This window comes from Motacilla alba, chromosome 2, assembly GCF_015832195.1.
Source record: "Motacilla alba alba isolate MOTALB_02 chromosome 2, Motacilla_alba_V1.0_pri, whole genome shotgun sequence".
Classification (NCBI taxonomy): Eukaryota; Metazoa; Chordata; class Aves; order Passeriformes; family Motacillidae; genus Motacilla; species Motacilla alba.
The window spans coordinates 19,884,661-19,900,509 of NC_052017.1; the positions used below are offsets into that span (position 1 = coordinate 19,884,661).

Below are 15,849 nucleotides of genomic sequence, written 5' to 3' on the forward strand. Positions count from 1 at the left end.
TTATACATTTTCTGATTTATTTCTGTTTACCTCAATTGTAATATACTTCCAGTCAACCACTGTGAATTCATCTCTGAATGGGAATCCTCGGGCCCAGTTTGAATAGTCAAAAACACTTCCATCTGTCCAGAGATATGTATTCTCACTGTTAATGTCATTCAGCCCAATCCATGTTTCATTGGCAACATCCTTTAGGTGGAAGGTGAGGAAAGCTGAGATAGAAAATAGATTTTAAAAATAAAATGAAAAGTACCTGAGGGGTTTCCTTTCTTCAAATTCCATGTTAATCAAATTACAAATAGAACAACAACCAATAATCTTCTAAATATATAGGAAATAACAACCTCAGTATTATTAGGCTATGAGTGAATGGTAAAATAAAAAAAAAATTACAATGGGTAATCAAACTGAAGCAGTTTGATTTCAGGGAAAAAGGAGGGGGAAAAGGAAAACATTTTTTGATAAAAATTATTTAGGGTTCTTGTAAATAATATAGAAATCAGGGCCAGAAGTGATTTCAAAAGGATTGTCTTTCCCAAGTAGCATCAACTGCAGATGTGTAATTTCTGATGGATGGCTGTTTAATGTCTAATTTGAATATCTGTGAGCATTTCGTGGCTATAAGCTATTACAATTTATCCCACCTTCCAAGACTATGGGGAACAGATTATTCTATTCCTTCCACAGATGACGTTTGCCAAGACTTGGGAAGTGTCATAATATCTCACTCCAGACTTCCCTCTGGATCAAACACCTCCAGGTCTTTCTTCACAGGTTATTTAGGTCTGGAGGTAGGTTCAGGCTCATCATTAGATGGTGAAATATGTGGCTTCATACAGGGTGCTGTAAGGCTCAGGTGTCATACCTTGCACTTGATTATTGTGTATAGAGGCCAAATTTCCCCCTAATTCTCTACAAACACTTCTTGCTGAGTGCCAAGTTAGTTTCTCTTCTTCTCTGGATCCAAATATTTTATAACACTGTGGAGAGAGTACAGGATTAGACAGACTTTCAGGCGTCAAAGAACATTGAAACCATTGATTTGGATTAATTCTGTGGTAGTCCCTGCTTGCAAAGAGCTGCAGATGGGGGATCTGCTGGAACACAAATATTGTCAGCCAGCAGGAAGGAGACCCAGCCAATGCCAGCACTTACCAAGCGGGGTCATTGCTGGGAAAGAGCAGACAACCACCAAAAGCTTTTGAGGAATTAAATTACTGAAAAGTAGATTTTTTTGTGGGACTGGAACTATTTCGTGATTGTGAGCCTAATTTGGAGCAGGCAGTAATTTCTCAGGTCACGTTTTTTCAATTATATACCACAGATAGAGTGGTAAAACCTCAGCTCATGTGAGAACTCACATGAGAGGAACAGTGTCAGGAAGAAGTGCCCTTCTGAAGGGCTGTTTTTCCTGAATACCAGTGTAAAATATTTTTTGTGTATCTTCTGAGATAGGGAGAGCACGGCTCCTCCCTCTTCATGCCCTTTGAATGCATAAAAACTTTCCCTATTGATTGCATTGTGGAATTGACTTTTGGGTTTCCTCTGTTTGTTATTTTGGGTTTTTTAAAAGTTCATACGTCCAGGTTTTTTCACTTAACTTAGCAGAAAACAATGCTTGCTTGTCTTTTATATTTGATTTGACATTTATTGCTTTTTGTGTTACTCAGCTAAGGATGAGTTGCTGTGATGGCCAATTACTTATGAAAAGTGTGACCTTTCATTTTTTCATCTTTGTTACTCAGAAAAACAGAGTTACATTTACAGATAAGGATAATGGATCAGGATTTCCATGCAGTAAGTATGCCTAAAATAAGCAGAAGTTACTAGAAAAGTAAGTATGGCTAAAGACACACAGACATTTACAAAAATTTTAATTTCAAATGTTCAAATCACCTTTTCTTTTGATATTTAGTTACAAATTTGCCAACCTGAAAATGCACTGCACTGCTAACTAGCATGCTTCTTAGTAAATTGTTGTTTAAAGAGAAAGAATTTATTTCATGAGATAAAAGGGATAGTTGTTTTCTTCACCTAGAGCAAATCTGCTAAATATGGCTGAGATTTATTGCTGTACCTTATTTTTAAACAAAAGCCAAGTTTCAGGACATCCCCCCAGAGGTTGAAGTACAGTAGGAGCAAATCCTGAGTAAGTTGAATTGTGCCTTTCACAGATAAAGGCATTTTTCACAGCACAATTTACATCTTTCCATAAGCCTGTAAAAAAAATGGAATACAGATACTTGTTGTAAAGATTAAAGAATACAGAAAAAACTCTTGTACAACCACTACAGCAGTCAAGCTCAGATGGCATTCATAAAGCACAAATTAAACACATTTACCCAAACACACTCCTCCTTCCTCTGCAATATGTTTTTTTCTAAGTGATGACACAGTTTCAAAATTGAGTGTGTTATGAAAAGATGTCAGTGTTGTTGAACTACCTCTCTGTGGGGTAGCCTCAAATTTAAGTATGTACCAAACATTTTGGAATTTAATGCTAAATGTGACCCAAATATTTTTATTGCTATATTACTCACCAAAATCTTTTGACATTATCACACAGTTTTCATCATTATTTGCAAAATTGGGTTCATTTGGAGCCCAGGCAACATAATTCACTGGGCTGTCATCCAGCCATCTGGAAGAAACAAGGGGACAGTGGCTGCCAGCAGACATCTCAACAGGCAGTTACTCACGAGATCTTTTTGGGCAGAGGGCTAAGCAAGGTGTTAGTAGTGACCAGAGGGCAAAAGCTCTACGTATCCTGGAGAGTACATAGCCACAGCCCTACTGCTGCCTCTCATCTGTTTAGCACAACCACATTCAAGGCACAGATGGACATCCTTCACATCCCAGGAAGGTGTCCTCCTGAAAGTCTTCTACAAATGGATTGTTAAAACAAGTTTCCTGCCAGAAATTTCAGAAAGCTGTTAGAGTAGATGCTAATTAGCCTTCTTGCTTCCAGCTCACATAACTTGAACCACATGGGAATAATTTGATTTAACCCTTACATATATATTTTATCCAAATTTCCCAGGTTTTCTCTGTAGCTATTGAAGGTCTGGTTGGGGTAAATCTCACCCTTAGGCTGAAGTCAAGAGTAGGTCAGGTAAATAACATCTTAAAATTAGCTGCTTATCCTCACTACTTACACAGAGTTGCAGGTCTCACAGTGTAAGGCATTAAGTGAGCTGCATCTTAGCCATGAATTTTTATTGGGCTTGCTTTTGCAAGTTTGGAAGGAAAATGCATTTCTCTGCTTATGTATAGAAGAATTTAATACTTTTGATCTGAGACATCTCCTTAAAACTATCCAGGAGTCAGTTGTACAACAGTTTTTGACTTGTAAGATGAAAGCACACAAAAATGCTCCCTGAGTGAGATGAAATTACCATCATTTGTTGTCCATTACCAGTTTTTCCTTACTCACCTGAATCTCTGATCAAAGCTGACAACTAAGCCGATGAAATATGAATTTCCTCTGTGTTTTGTGTAAATCTAAAACAGAAGTAATTAACAGTTAAGCACTAAATTGCTCCTCAATGTCAAGTAAAAATCTGAAAGCCAATTAATCATGCCTGTGATTTATTTTTCCTTTTTTTTCTAATTTGAGCCTCACAGAAGAATATGGTAGGTTCAGACTTAGGTTTCAAGCAGGCAACAGAGATGTGTGGAACATCCTGGAGTGAGGAACCCACTGGACAGGAAAGCAATTATCACTGAGCTGAATACTACATAAATTAGAAAAGATAAGCAACCTGGGCCTGGACGATCCTTTGCTGCACCTTTAATATTTGCATATCTCTTTAATATTTGCATTTTCCTCTACCTATTGAAAACAATAGTAATTTTACAGGTCCTGGACAAATCTATTGCTCTATAAATAAGTAATGTAGGAAAAAAACTCAGGAGTCCAGCCTTGGTAAATATTTAGTGTATTCCCTGTACTTTTTAAAACCTGCTGTGCTTCAAACTTCAACTATATATAATGAATAGGCTTTTTGCTTACATAGTGCCACAGAAATCGCCTTTTGCTTTCTTTCTCAATGACAACAAGATCAGCAAAGTTCTTCTGACAAATTCTCCGTGCTTCTTCCATATGGACATGTTCTTTGCTGAAATAGTACTGCTTATTGTCATATATAATCCATCCATCACTGGTGAGCTGATAGTCTGAAAGATAAAGAATCATATATAATGCTTTCATATCTGGTCTATTAAAAGTCTGAAAACTATAAAGTAATCTTTGTGAAAGAGGAAAAACACCTACCAAGCTTGTAGTTTGCTTCAGGCTTTATCAATGTACCTGTAAAATGGGAGATTTTCATAAGCAACATCCCAAATTTAAAAAAAAATCAGATTTTTTTTAAGTAGTTTCACATGCTTTGTAAAATAGAGAGGAAAAAACCAAACCCACCAAGCAAACTATGAATCAGATAACGCATTTTCAAGAATTTAGAGCACATTCTGCCATATTAAAGTAAGTATATGATTTAGAAACATTTAGCTAGTGAAAAATATGTACTTTACAGCAATGTATATCCAAAAGCACAGTGTCAAAAAAATCCATGTTTCACAGGTAATCTGTGGTAGATTAAACAAAAATTACTTTGAAAATTAGTTTTATCTTTATACTCTATGAATAATTTTCACCTAATACTCTATGATTAGGTTTTTTTATATTCTTGGGACTAGACCCAAACAACATAATCCAATATAGTGAGTTCTAAAGCTTACCTAGATGGCAATAGACTACGCACAAGTACTGAAAATATAATGCTGGTTTAATGCTAATGTCAGGTGTAACTTCCAGTGTGTCAATGAATTCTTTCTTTCCTGATAACTTGGCTTTTACTAGGACAGTCTGTTTTTAAGAGTCCTGGAGAGCCAATAGATATCAAACTCAAGTGTCTGACTACAGGTTGAACCAGAAGGAAACAAATTAGCTGTAGTCCCAGAGCCAGCTATAGGCTCTCAAAGGAAGCTCTGCTTTCATATGAATGCCTGTTACTTTGTACCTCTGGACTACTAATTCTCACATTTCTGCTGTAGTTTGGTGGACAGAAACACAGCATTATAGAAATGACAGAAATAGTTTGATAAGAAATAAACAACCAAAAAAAAAAAAAAAAAAAAAACCAAAATAAACCACCACACCCGAAAATCAAGTAAAATTGTTTGGGTATCATTTAAACACTTTCTTCTTAAGTATTTAGTGAACAATAGAACTAAAATTATCTCAATGTCTTCATTATTCATTTATAAACTTCTGGTCATTTTGATTTTATTGTTTAATCCTAATATAACTGTAGCATTCATTGGTTTTGGAAAGCTGGAATATCTGTTGTAAATAGGTGTCTTAAGTGCTCATGAGGGAATTCACATCTGTGCACGTTTTCTCTCATGTTGCTCATCAAATAATCTAGATTCACAATTACAAGATTAATTTCTTGATTTTTTTCTTGCTTTTGAAAGGTCATGTAGGATCGAGATAAACTGATCAAAGTATTTGTGTCATGGTTTCTGAGCTCCTTCTGAGTAATCTCACCAAGAGCAGAGAGACACATCCAGACAAAGCAGCATGCCCAGTGTGCCAGAAAGGGCTGCACAGGATGTGCTGCTTTGAGCTGGTATGCAGAAATCAGGGCTTGGATGGTGCATTTGTGTGACTAATTTACCAAAAGGGAACAGTGATTCTTCCTTTTTCGTTAAGCAATTTTTCAATGTTACCATGGTGCCTTATTCACCCTTCAAGGGTTTTGTTGGCAGTCATCAAATATTAGATACACTCAGTGTTTCTATGTAGCTGCTTATCCCTTCCCCTTCCTACTGTGCCTCCTAGTACTTCCCTGTGCGCATCCAACTTTCTTTTCGTTTCAAGAAGGTTTTAAAAATCTCCTTCTCCATGGAGATGCATGCAAATACTCAGTTTACAACCAGGAAGCAGGGATGTAGAAGCAGGACTGAGCAAGCAAAACAAGTTCTTTCATTGTCAGCTGCTACTTGATCTCTTAGCCCATGCAGACCCCATTTCTATCTCCTGCTGGGGGGCACCCCAACATCTGTCAGGTCCATTTTGTGAGACTGGCACCAGGTGGGGGAGTTTTGGCACCGCGGCTTTGCTTTCCAGGCAAAGCTGGTGGATGCAAGAATCCATCAAGGTTACACCAGCCTCAGCTTTTGATCAGATTGGGTTTTCAGAGTTGCTGGTTCTTATAGCACTGATCCCCCTCTTGGTTCCCATTAGTTGTTTCACAGTGGGAAGCAAAGCTTTTTTCACTTCCGTAGAGAGAGCTCTAGCATCCTGCATCTACAGCTATCCCAGGCAAGCCTGAAGCAGATAGAAATAGAGAGAATAATAAAAGAGGGGCTAAGTACCTTTGCTTCACAAATTTATTGAACCCATGTCAGAAAAAGATAAAACTAGAGATGAAGTAATAGGGTCACTCTAACTTCCTGCACCCGAGGACAAGAGAAACATTTCAATTCATTCTGCCTGCCTGCTTTATGTGTTGCCTTCGCTGGAACTGGTTTTAAAATGAACAATTCCCAGTGTCTTTCTTCCTTTCAATTTGTATAAATCCAAAAAATTTGCTTTTTAAGCTTGTGTTTATTGCTCCAGTTAAATGGGGAAGTAATAATACCTTTTTTTGTTTCACAAATCCAATTAAGTAAATGTTCACAGCGCAAGTCATTCCAGCGCATTTGGGGTGATCTATTAAACATAACACAATGTTCAAGTTCTTCGTAGTTGTTGGGTTCATTTTCCTCCCAGTTCTCATAAATTACCTGTGATGGAAATACATATCAATTACTGTGTGATTCGAGCTGAATAGAAGTAATTGAGATTGCCATCGTGACACATTTTCAGTATCTCATCATCTCAAGTACCTTTTTTATGGGATCAATAGGAGTTCAAACAGACCTGAGAGAGCTGTGAAGGTCATGCTGGTCAGGTTACTTTCCCTACCACTCCCTGAAGGTGAAGAGACTACATGGTATAGAAAACCATGTGTTCGATGAAAGAAACACTGATGGACAGAGAGAGTCACATCTGTCTTGTTTCGTGAAAGTTGGCGGCTGGACTTCCCTGTACTGCCACACAGCCGTGCCTGTTTTGGGAGGCTGTGAAGGTCTAAGGGCACAGACTGTCAAAGGTGGGATATAACGTGGTACCAGGGGTGAAACACAGGCAATGTTGTGTTAAGACAGTGCACTGCAGCTACTCAGTTTATATTCTGTTTTCTAAAAGACATAAAGTCAATTATATCCAGAAATAAATACTCACAGGGGAGCCATCAATCCAGGCAAATCCTTCATCAGGATTTAAGAGAAACAAACCAATCCAGAAAGCCTGAGTGTTCAGTCCTTTGTCCCTACAATACATCATACAATATAGATATAAAGGCATAGAAAGAGAGGCTGGGATATAAACCCTGAAAAGCACAGAAATATCCTGCTTTCTGTCACACCTGAACTGGGAGCTGTGGCCGAAAGCCAAGCTCACCACCTGCACTCTGTGAGGGAGGTGATAGTGCTCTGTGTTGGGCTAAGACTTCTCATATTTAAAAATAAGTGAAAGTGGTGTGGCCCAGAGCCAGCTCAGGCTCCCATACCTGTGGATGCAGCACAGATTTTGGTTCTAGTATGAGCTCAATAACAGAGGCTTTAGCAAAAGTAAAGCATAAATAGATGTTTATTTAACTAATAAAAATAGTTAGGATTGATTTTTAACTGTTTTCATTTGCTTCTTAGTTCCTCCTAAGTGGTTTAGTTAATATTTCATGATCTTTATCTTGTCATGCCTATGGACCAAATAAAATTACTATTTCAGTCACTGCATAACACAAAGATTTCCTTCCACAAATATTTTATACTCTAAACTTCTAAAGAACTTAACAGACAAATAAAACCACATTCAGGTGATCACAGTACTGAAATATATTTAAAATTGAGAAGGGTAAGATCACAAGAAATTCTCAAGAGGAAAGTTTTAAATCTGTTTCAGAACATAAACCTCAATTCTCCACTCTGTGAAAAAGTTCTGGTTAAAAAGCTGTATATTATGTGTCATTGACATGTCTTGACATTATGGAATACAATCAGAATATTGATCTAATTTGAGGAGAAAATAATATCACAGTTTATACATCATGAGCAAGACATAGCATCTACAATGCTACCAAAGGTTATTTAAAATTAATTACTCTTTGATTTCAGGATTCTTCAGTTTATAGTCAGAAAAAAATCACCATAAGTCCTTGAATTTTGGTTTACATTATACAGTAACTCAAGGGATTTTTTGAATGAGTTGGTTAAAGAAGAATTGCAGACAGTTATAAAATGCCAGTTAGAGCTGAATATTTTATTTTCTCCCTTTAGGAAGAGGGACTAACATGTAAGAAATTGATAAAATCTGGAAAACAGCCTTGCTAAAACCTTTGATGAAAATTACCAAAATATTAAGCCTCTTTGAAATACCCAAGATTTTTTAAAATGCAATATTACAGGATGCTAAAATCTTGTATCAATGTAATTTAAATTTTGTTGTTTTTATTCACTTTCTTGTTCAGATCCAGATATGTTTTAAGTAATTTTTATTTAACATAGCAGGATCATGAAAAAGAATCCTTATGCAAGTACTCACGAAGCCAATTGCCATAACAAAATTTGATCTTCTCTTGTATTGATTGTGACCAGATTTCCACCTATTTCTCTGCAGAATTCTTCAGCTTCAAACCAAGACTTCTTTTGGTTTCCCTCTCTCACAAAAAACTATTGAGAACAAAAAGTAAAAATAAATTAGTTAATTCGTGAAGTTTATAAAATATATGTAATTAAAATCAGCACGCCTTTATTCTTGAGTGAGACAACATGATACCTGCCCAAGCCTCTAATATTAAACATTAAAAATGTGAAGTATATTTTTTTTTTAGCATCATCTATTTTAAAATAAGGCAAAAGTAGTATAGACATCTGAGGAGAACAAAATGTGTCAGAATGTACAGAAGAGAAAAAAACCAATCTGTAACTTAATTGGAACTTTGTCCACTGAAAGTTTCAAAAGAAGATGGAAAAACTCAACCATGGCATTTTGCAGTAGAAAGCAGATTTGTGAGAAAAGGAAGGGGAAGGGTAAGTCAGTGAGTTGGATTGGAAAAGATAAAGTGGATACAGAAAGTTGTTTGGCCAACTGTGGACTCCAGCTGAGGAAGAGGTTTTTGTATTGAGGTGTAAGCATACAAACACAAAATACACTTTCTGCCAGGAGGAACATACACTCTTGGTCTAAGGATATGTCTAACAGGACTAAGAGCTTGACATTTTATAGAAATGATAATTAACAATTTGGTAAATGGCAGAACCAATTTAATCATAATTACATGTGACATAGAAGCTCAGACCCTTGTAAATACAGGAATAAAATCAGCTCTGGTGTCCCAACAGGCAGAGAGTCTCAGGAAAGAAAGTGAGAGCAGACTTATATAAAGACATTGAAGAGCAATGTTGCATATTTATTTACTTGATTTGTATTGAGTTTTCTTTCCTTTTTTCCTTTGCAAAAAAGGAAAGCTTTTAAAGGCATTTTTAGCTAAATCAAGAGAATGCCCCAAAGTTTTACTTGCTGTAAAGAGTCACCAACTAAATCCAGATCCAAAAGTATGGCTATTTCCCACATGCTGTGTGGGAAAAGGTTGTCAGAGGAGCGCATTTTCTCTCAGAAACATTGTTTTATGTAAATGACACTGCCAGCTCTTGAGATGTAATACTATGTTTTTTCTGAAGTTCCGAACTCTGGGAAGCAAATAAATTAGGTGAGGTTCTCACCTGGCATTTAGATAAAAGAAAGCATATTTCTGGCACTCCGCGTTCATCATTTTCCATTATTGACTTTTGTTACATTTGATGGATTTTTTTCCCCATGTTTTCTTGCCTTGCATACCAAAGAGATCATTCCCAAATAACGCCCCAGCATCTTGGTGACCAGGGCACTGTCCCCTGCTCTGGGCCATGCTGAGGCTCCCAGTGAAGGTGGACACACACTTACTTTGAGGCACGAGTCTGCCCGGGAGGCTCTGTCCCAGCCTTCGGCACACATGGCCACAGGGACCTGTCCTGGAGGAGCAGGAGGTGGCACTCCTACTGCCCGCTGCTTGCAAAGATAATTCAATGTCTTCTCACAGCTAACAACATCCCATAATCCAGCTGCAATTCCAGTTTCCATGGCAACACAGCCTTTCTCTTTCCCTTTGTGATGTGGAAAAGAAATGAGTAAAACCAAAGCCTTAATTGCTGTCTAAGGAATGAGACCTTTGCTTTTATTCATTGAAAATTATGAAAAGAAAGTTGCAGATTATGAATATTAAAAATATCCTGGATATGAAACTATTTTTAATATCAAATGTCACAGACCATATATGGGCCAATGAGTCCCACAGACACAGCTTTACCAAAACCAGAGATTTGCAGCTTCAGAAAACAAATCTTTATCTTGCCAACCCAGGGGAAATCACTGGGAAAATGGCTCTTGATTATATTTACATACGTAATAGATGACCTGACAAGTGCTTTGGAGTTCTCACTACCCTGGTAACTCAATTTCAAGAAGGGTGAAGTCAAGTACAGCAGGTTTCTTTTAAGGCATAACTAGCTGTGTGAAGGCAAGAGCTCACAGGTAGCTGTCAAGCTGTGTTGCTGAAATGCCAAACCGCTTCATGTTCACTGCTCATTTCTCACATATGCACATTGTGGGTCAAAAATCTGTCCAGAGAAATTTTTCTAAAGCTGATGAATTGTTGTTAACTGGTGTTAAAAATGGCAAAAATATTTATACCATGGACCTTGTTAACTCCTGCACGGTATTGCCTTCAGTCTAACCTACCAAAATCTGTCTCTGCACACCTTGGCAGGAGGTTGACTTACACCACCACTTGTAGCTCAGCTGTGACAGTGCTAGTTGCACTGGTGTCAGGCACAGTGACACATTGATGGTGTCACAGCTCCTACAGCTACAGGCACAAAGCATAGTGCCCACTCTAATTTCTAACCGGGGAATGGAAGCACAAACCTGTGTGAGCTGCAGCTGCACTCCTGTGGCAGGGCTTGAGCCCATGCACAGCTTACCTGGCATGGCTGTGTTCCAGTGTGTGAAATGAGCAGTTTCTCCATTGGTCCACCTGAAACTCCCTTGTTCTTCTGTATCAGAGAGACCAATCCAGAAATACTCTTCAGACCTCAGCCCCGTCAGACTAATCAGAAAGGTTTGCTCATTTCTGCAGTGGGAAACAGTGTTCATTCACAGCCTCTTAGTGTGCAAGTTAATCTAAGTGATACAAACAGAGGAGTGTTAACATGACCCCAAAACAGAAGCTCCTCAGTGAAGTCCAAGCAAACCCTGGCAGCCTTTAGACTGCAGTCAAAAGAATTTCATGAGGGACAACTCTCTCCTTACAGCTGAATGCATCTGAAACGTCACAAATAGCTGCTCCCATGGGCTTCTAGTTCTATTCTACTCTTTTCACTGTCTTTCCAAATCGCTGAGGTGCCTCAAACAGACCATCAAGACAGGACCAAGCTGTCAGCTTTGCTACCCATCACCTCTGAAGGCAGTCCTATTCCTCAGGGGCCATGTAGCCTTTGAAGCCTGATAGGGATGTAGTTAGATTGGAAATGATACATTCTGGCTGTGGGAGAGGGCAGTTTCTGGGAAAGATTTCCTACATTTGTTCAGAATTTGCCTTAGAAGGTAGTTTAGGAAAATATTTTTAATAAAGCTTTCCTATCAAAATGAGAAATCACCTACCAATAAGTAGATGAAAATTGTAGTACCTACTTTCCAACGGAAAAAAAATCCCAGCAAAGCAAAAAAACCCAAAAGAATCCAACCAAACAACCAAAAAAATCCCAAAAACCCCCACCAAAGCCAGAAGTTGCTTTAATTATGAATTAAAAGATAAGAGGAAACTGTTTAAGTCAAGAAGCCCTGAAATTTGAAAATTGCTGGAATGGATTAAGTGATAGCTGTACAACATTGAGGTGTTTGGTTTGGGTTTATTTTTCCTGCATGGATTACCTTTGCATGGCTTGCTACAATAATATTTTTTGAAAATGCTGATAAAACACTTTGATGGGATCAAAAAATGAAAAATTTTTGGAAGTTTCTCCATTAAAAGCATTGATTTTTAAAGAAGTTATTTTCCCACCTGCTTTCCACCGTAGCTAGATAAGCTTTGCTCTGTTCACATGTGTTATTTGCTTCTGAGAATGTCAAAAGTGCAGAACCCACCAAGTAACAGTGAAAACCATATCTTTTCCAACCCTGTGACAAACATAAGATTTTTAATGTGCAATGGAAAGATACTTCAATGTAGACATTTCTCTGCTCTTATGTGTATAAATATTAAATGCTCAATTTGTTGCAGCTGAGTTTAAAACTAAGATGAGACTGGGCTAATCTGTTAGTAAATAAAAGCTTTTTTTTTATGCTCTTCACTCCTACGGGAGGCCTTTTTGTTTAAGTGATGACATTAAGATCTCAGTTCTCATCTCATTTTTGCATACGACTTTTCAAAGAAAATTGTGACTATGCTATTTGCTGTGGCTTTCCAGTGCTCTATAAGGTTGAGATTATGTAAACTGAGTCTATAAGGAGCCTGTGATTTATTCAGGGGGACCAGCAGCTCCAGCTTTCCAGAGCTGCACAATCAGACATAATGAAATACCAAAATATTGCAGTACAGAAATGAATTCACGTACAAGCACAGTCCCCCAAAGATGTCCCAAAGGTGTCCCTGTCACTCTCAAGTACAAGGAGTGACAAGAGGAATCCAGAAGTGTTTGTTTTCAGGGAGAGCAGAAAGGAGGAATATCAGTAAAACAACCCCACTTCTTCCTGCTCTTGCAGAGAGGTCTGCTGACCAATACAGACACAATGCTTTTCTGAATCATAGGGCGGCTCCTCTGGGAATGGAAGGCAAGGCAGTGTTCACTTACACTACATGAATCTCAACTTTCTTGGAAATTTTCAGAACAGAAATGAAAAATGGTATTAGTAAGCTGTTATCAGGAAGAGACCAGGTTGCCTCCACAGTAGATTTTCTATAAGCTACAAAGACAGTATGCAAAAGAAGCAAGAACAAGTAAATTAATTCCTGTACATTTTTTCAAAGATTATTATTTATGAGAGAGCATTTACTTTCTGGCAGCCTAGGTCCTCGATTGTCTCTTTTTCAGAGGATTGTGATGAAGGCTTCTTTTTACAGATGTAACCAAGTTGCTTATTACAAACATCAGTTGCCCAGTATCCATCCTAGAATAGCAGGGAGAAGGAAAAAATGTCAAGAAAGGGCCCTCATAAGCATAACTAATGGTTCTTCTCTTTCTTCACAAGGCCAGCTGGAAATTTATCAAAACAAGTAGACACAGCTCTAAGTACTAGTTTAAGATCCATTTTATGCTGTTTTGAGGTGAAAGAAGGAAATTAACATTTAGAAGTCTCAACATTACTTCTTATCACAACTTTTAAATGAAAAGTTTGTAAAGATCAATCTCATCTGTGGCTGATAGGATCTACTTTTGAAGCAAGACTATTTCACCACACTGCTGGAAAAAAGATTAATTAAACCAAACTAATGCACATTTGCAGTAAATCTAACTATTTTATCCATCAAAGAATCTGAATGTGACTGACTACTTAAAAAAATATAGCCTATTTAAGAAGATCTTTCCCCTCATTCCCCCATAAAATCTGATTTAGGATCAATTCTTTTGGTGCCTAATACTGACAAACATTAACATTATTCTATGACATAAAAGTTCTCTCAATAACAGCATGCATTTAGTGCCAGCATTTTAAATTTTTCTCTTTCAAAATTCGTGACAGTTTTTGTGGGTGCATACATGTGCATGCACATGCAGGTAAATGTATCAAACAATCATGTGTTGCTAGAAAATAAAGTCTGTGAGTCAAGTAGTCAGAAATACTATAGAATTTTACATTATTTTTTGGCGGGTAGATGACAGCTGGAGAAACATGTCCTAGTGCCAGGTCTCTGTGACTCAATGCCACGTCTCAGTGACATGACACAGAGGGACAAAATTGTCTATCTGATTGGAATATGAGGTATGCAAATAGCATCTATGGTGTTCACACAGGTTATAAACTAGTTCATCCTTATTCCTCTCCCAGAGCTTAAACTTTTTCTTTGCTGAAACCCTGGGAAAGAATTAAATGTAAAATTTCTGGATCAGAATTTTCACCAAACAAGGAATTTCAGAAGGTGGTACTAGGAAAACGCTTCCTCTCCTGACATCTCCTGACCTCTGAACTTGTCTTCTGGTTGATACCAAATTTTGGAGTAAAACCATATTAAGATAACATAAGGAATGATCCCTGAATGAGCACGTTAGTGGTTTTGGGTTGATGCAGTCAGTAGTTTGCATTGCTGTAAGATGAGTGCATGCCATACCTGCCCCTTCATAGTGGCGCAGTGCTCCAGGCCGTTGGTGTAGGTGGGATGCCGGCGCTGCCATTTGGTGAACGTCACAGGGGTCCCGTCACTCCACTCAAAGTAGAAGTGAGTCTTCAGGTCGTTCAGACCCAGCCACAGCTCTTCCGTTGGCTCTGAAGCATGACAAGAAATAAGTTTGGTTGTTCTCCACCGTGCAGTGAATGCTTCCACATGCAGAACAAGCAGGGACTGATAAATTTGGCATGTGGTACACAAGAGGTGGTCTTTGTGCTTTTATAAAAATGCTGTTTCCTCTCAGATCTCTATAAGAGATACATTGTGGAAAAACCAGCAGATTCCATTCAAAAATGCTGATTTTTGAATGGATAAGGCTCTTTATAGGTGGCAGAAGAATTTTGCAAGCTTTGTGTGATTCAGAACAGCAAAACAGTCCCGAGCATGAAGACAATGAATGGCTGTGGGTGTCACATTTATCAGGAGACCACACTGAGTCCAAGCCATGAGGACACCTGCCAGGACATTAGAGGACTTGTTGGCCCATCAGGTGTCGGCCCATTAGGTGTGTTCACCAAGGCCAGCATCTGCAGTGTCAGCACTGGTTACTACAGATCCTAGGAGTATCAGAAGTAAAAGATATGGTTTTCTTAGTAGGCAAGAAGCAAGCAAGAAGTTAGCGTCAGCAAGAGGTTTGAATCTCAGCAAGAAGCTTATCTTCTAGGTTTGTAACTCTGTTCTAAAAACTCATACATAGAGTTTAGGTGCCAAAAGTGCAATCATTAGATATCTTTATGTGTCTCTGGAAAGAATACCTTTTTTTGGTTTTCTTCTCCTCCTTCATAATGTTTTACAACATGGATTATTCCTTGATAAACATAGATATAATTCTGTATTTATGCAACAGCAACAACATAAAAGAGCATGGTAAGCTGGATTCAGTCTTTCACTTGTGATATTTCAGAGAAAGCATTAAACTTTAGTATGAAGTTCAGCTTTTATGTCACAGATAGAGCAAATGCAATACAGAACTATATATATACTCACTGTAACCAAGCTGTGACACTAGAAAGCTGTATTCAGCAATGTTGTGGACGCTTGCCAAATCTCCATCTTGCTTTTTGCATGAAGACAGAGCATCTTCCCATGTTTTGGGGTCCCGGTGAATGTTGTAGCAGTGACCTGTGTATGGCCACCAGCCATCTGTGCACTGAACAGGCTTCAATTCCCCTAAAATCAGAACACAGTTTTTCAGAACAAGAGGAAAATAGAGGTCTAGACCTAGAATGAGGTCTCTTGAGTACTCTTTACAAAAATGGAGCTACATGAATTAATGTAAAGCTGTAGTTGGCTATGCAAAATGCATTCAAATGAAAAGCAA

The 15,849-nt window shown here is 38.1% G+C and overlaps 1 protein-coding gene across 1 annotated transcript in view; it reads right to left on the reverse strand.

The window, feature by feature from the left end:
* LOC119695337 (macrophage mannose receptor 1-like) overlaps window positions 1-15,849 on the reverse strand; it is a 34,166-nt gene that overhangs the window by 12,164 nt on the left and 6,153 nt on the right. The window contains exons 6-21 of the mRNA XM_038123623.1: window positions 15,516-15,698; window positions 14,472-14,626; window positions 13,199-13,312; window positions 12,207-12,322; window positions 11,128-11,276; window positions 10,052-10,251; window positions 8,651-8,778; window positions 7,292-7,379; window positions 6,648-6,792; window positions 4,274-4,309; window positions 4,013-4,176; window positions 3,434-3,501; window positions 2,541-2,641; window positions 2,078-2,217; window positions 866-980; window positions 31-212 (exon numbers count right to left, since the gene is read on the reverse strand). Coding sequence (XP_037979551.1) covers window positions 31-212; window positions 866-980; window positions 2,078-2,217; window positions 2,541-2,641; window positions 3,434-3,501; window positions 4,013-4,176; window positions 4,274-4,309; window positions 6,648-6,792; window positions 7,292-7,379; window positions 8,651-8,778; window positions 10,052-10,251; window positions 11,128-11,276; window positions 12,207-12,322; window positions 13,199-13,312; window positions 14,472-14,626; window positions 15,516-15,698 — 2,084 coding nt within the window. The remainder of the gene's footprint in view (window positions 1-30; window positions 213-865; window positions 981-2,077; window positions 2,218-2,540; window positions 2,642-3,433; window positions 3,502-4,012; window positions 4,177-4,273; window positions 4,310-6,647; window positions 6,793-7,291; window positions 7,380-8,650; window positions 8,779-10,051; window positions 10,252-11,127; window positions 11,277-12,206; window positions 12,323-13,198; window positions 13,313-14,471; window positions 14,627-15,515; window positions 15,699-15,849) is intronic.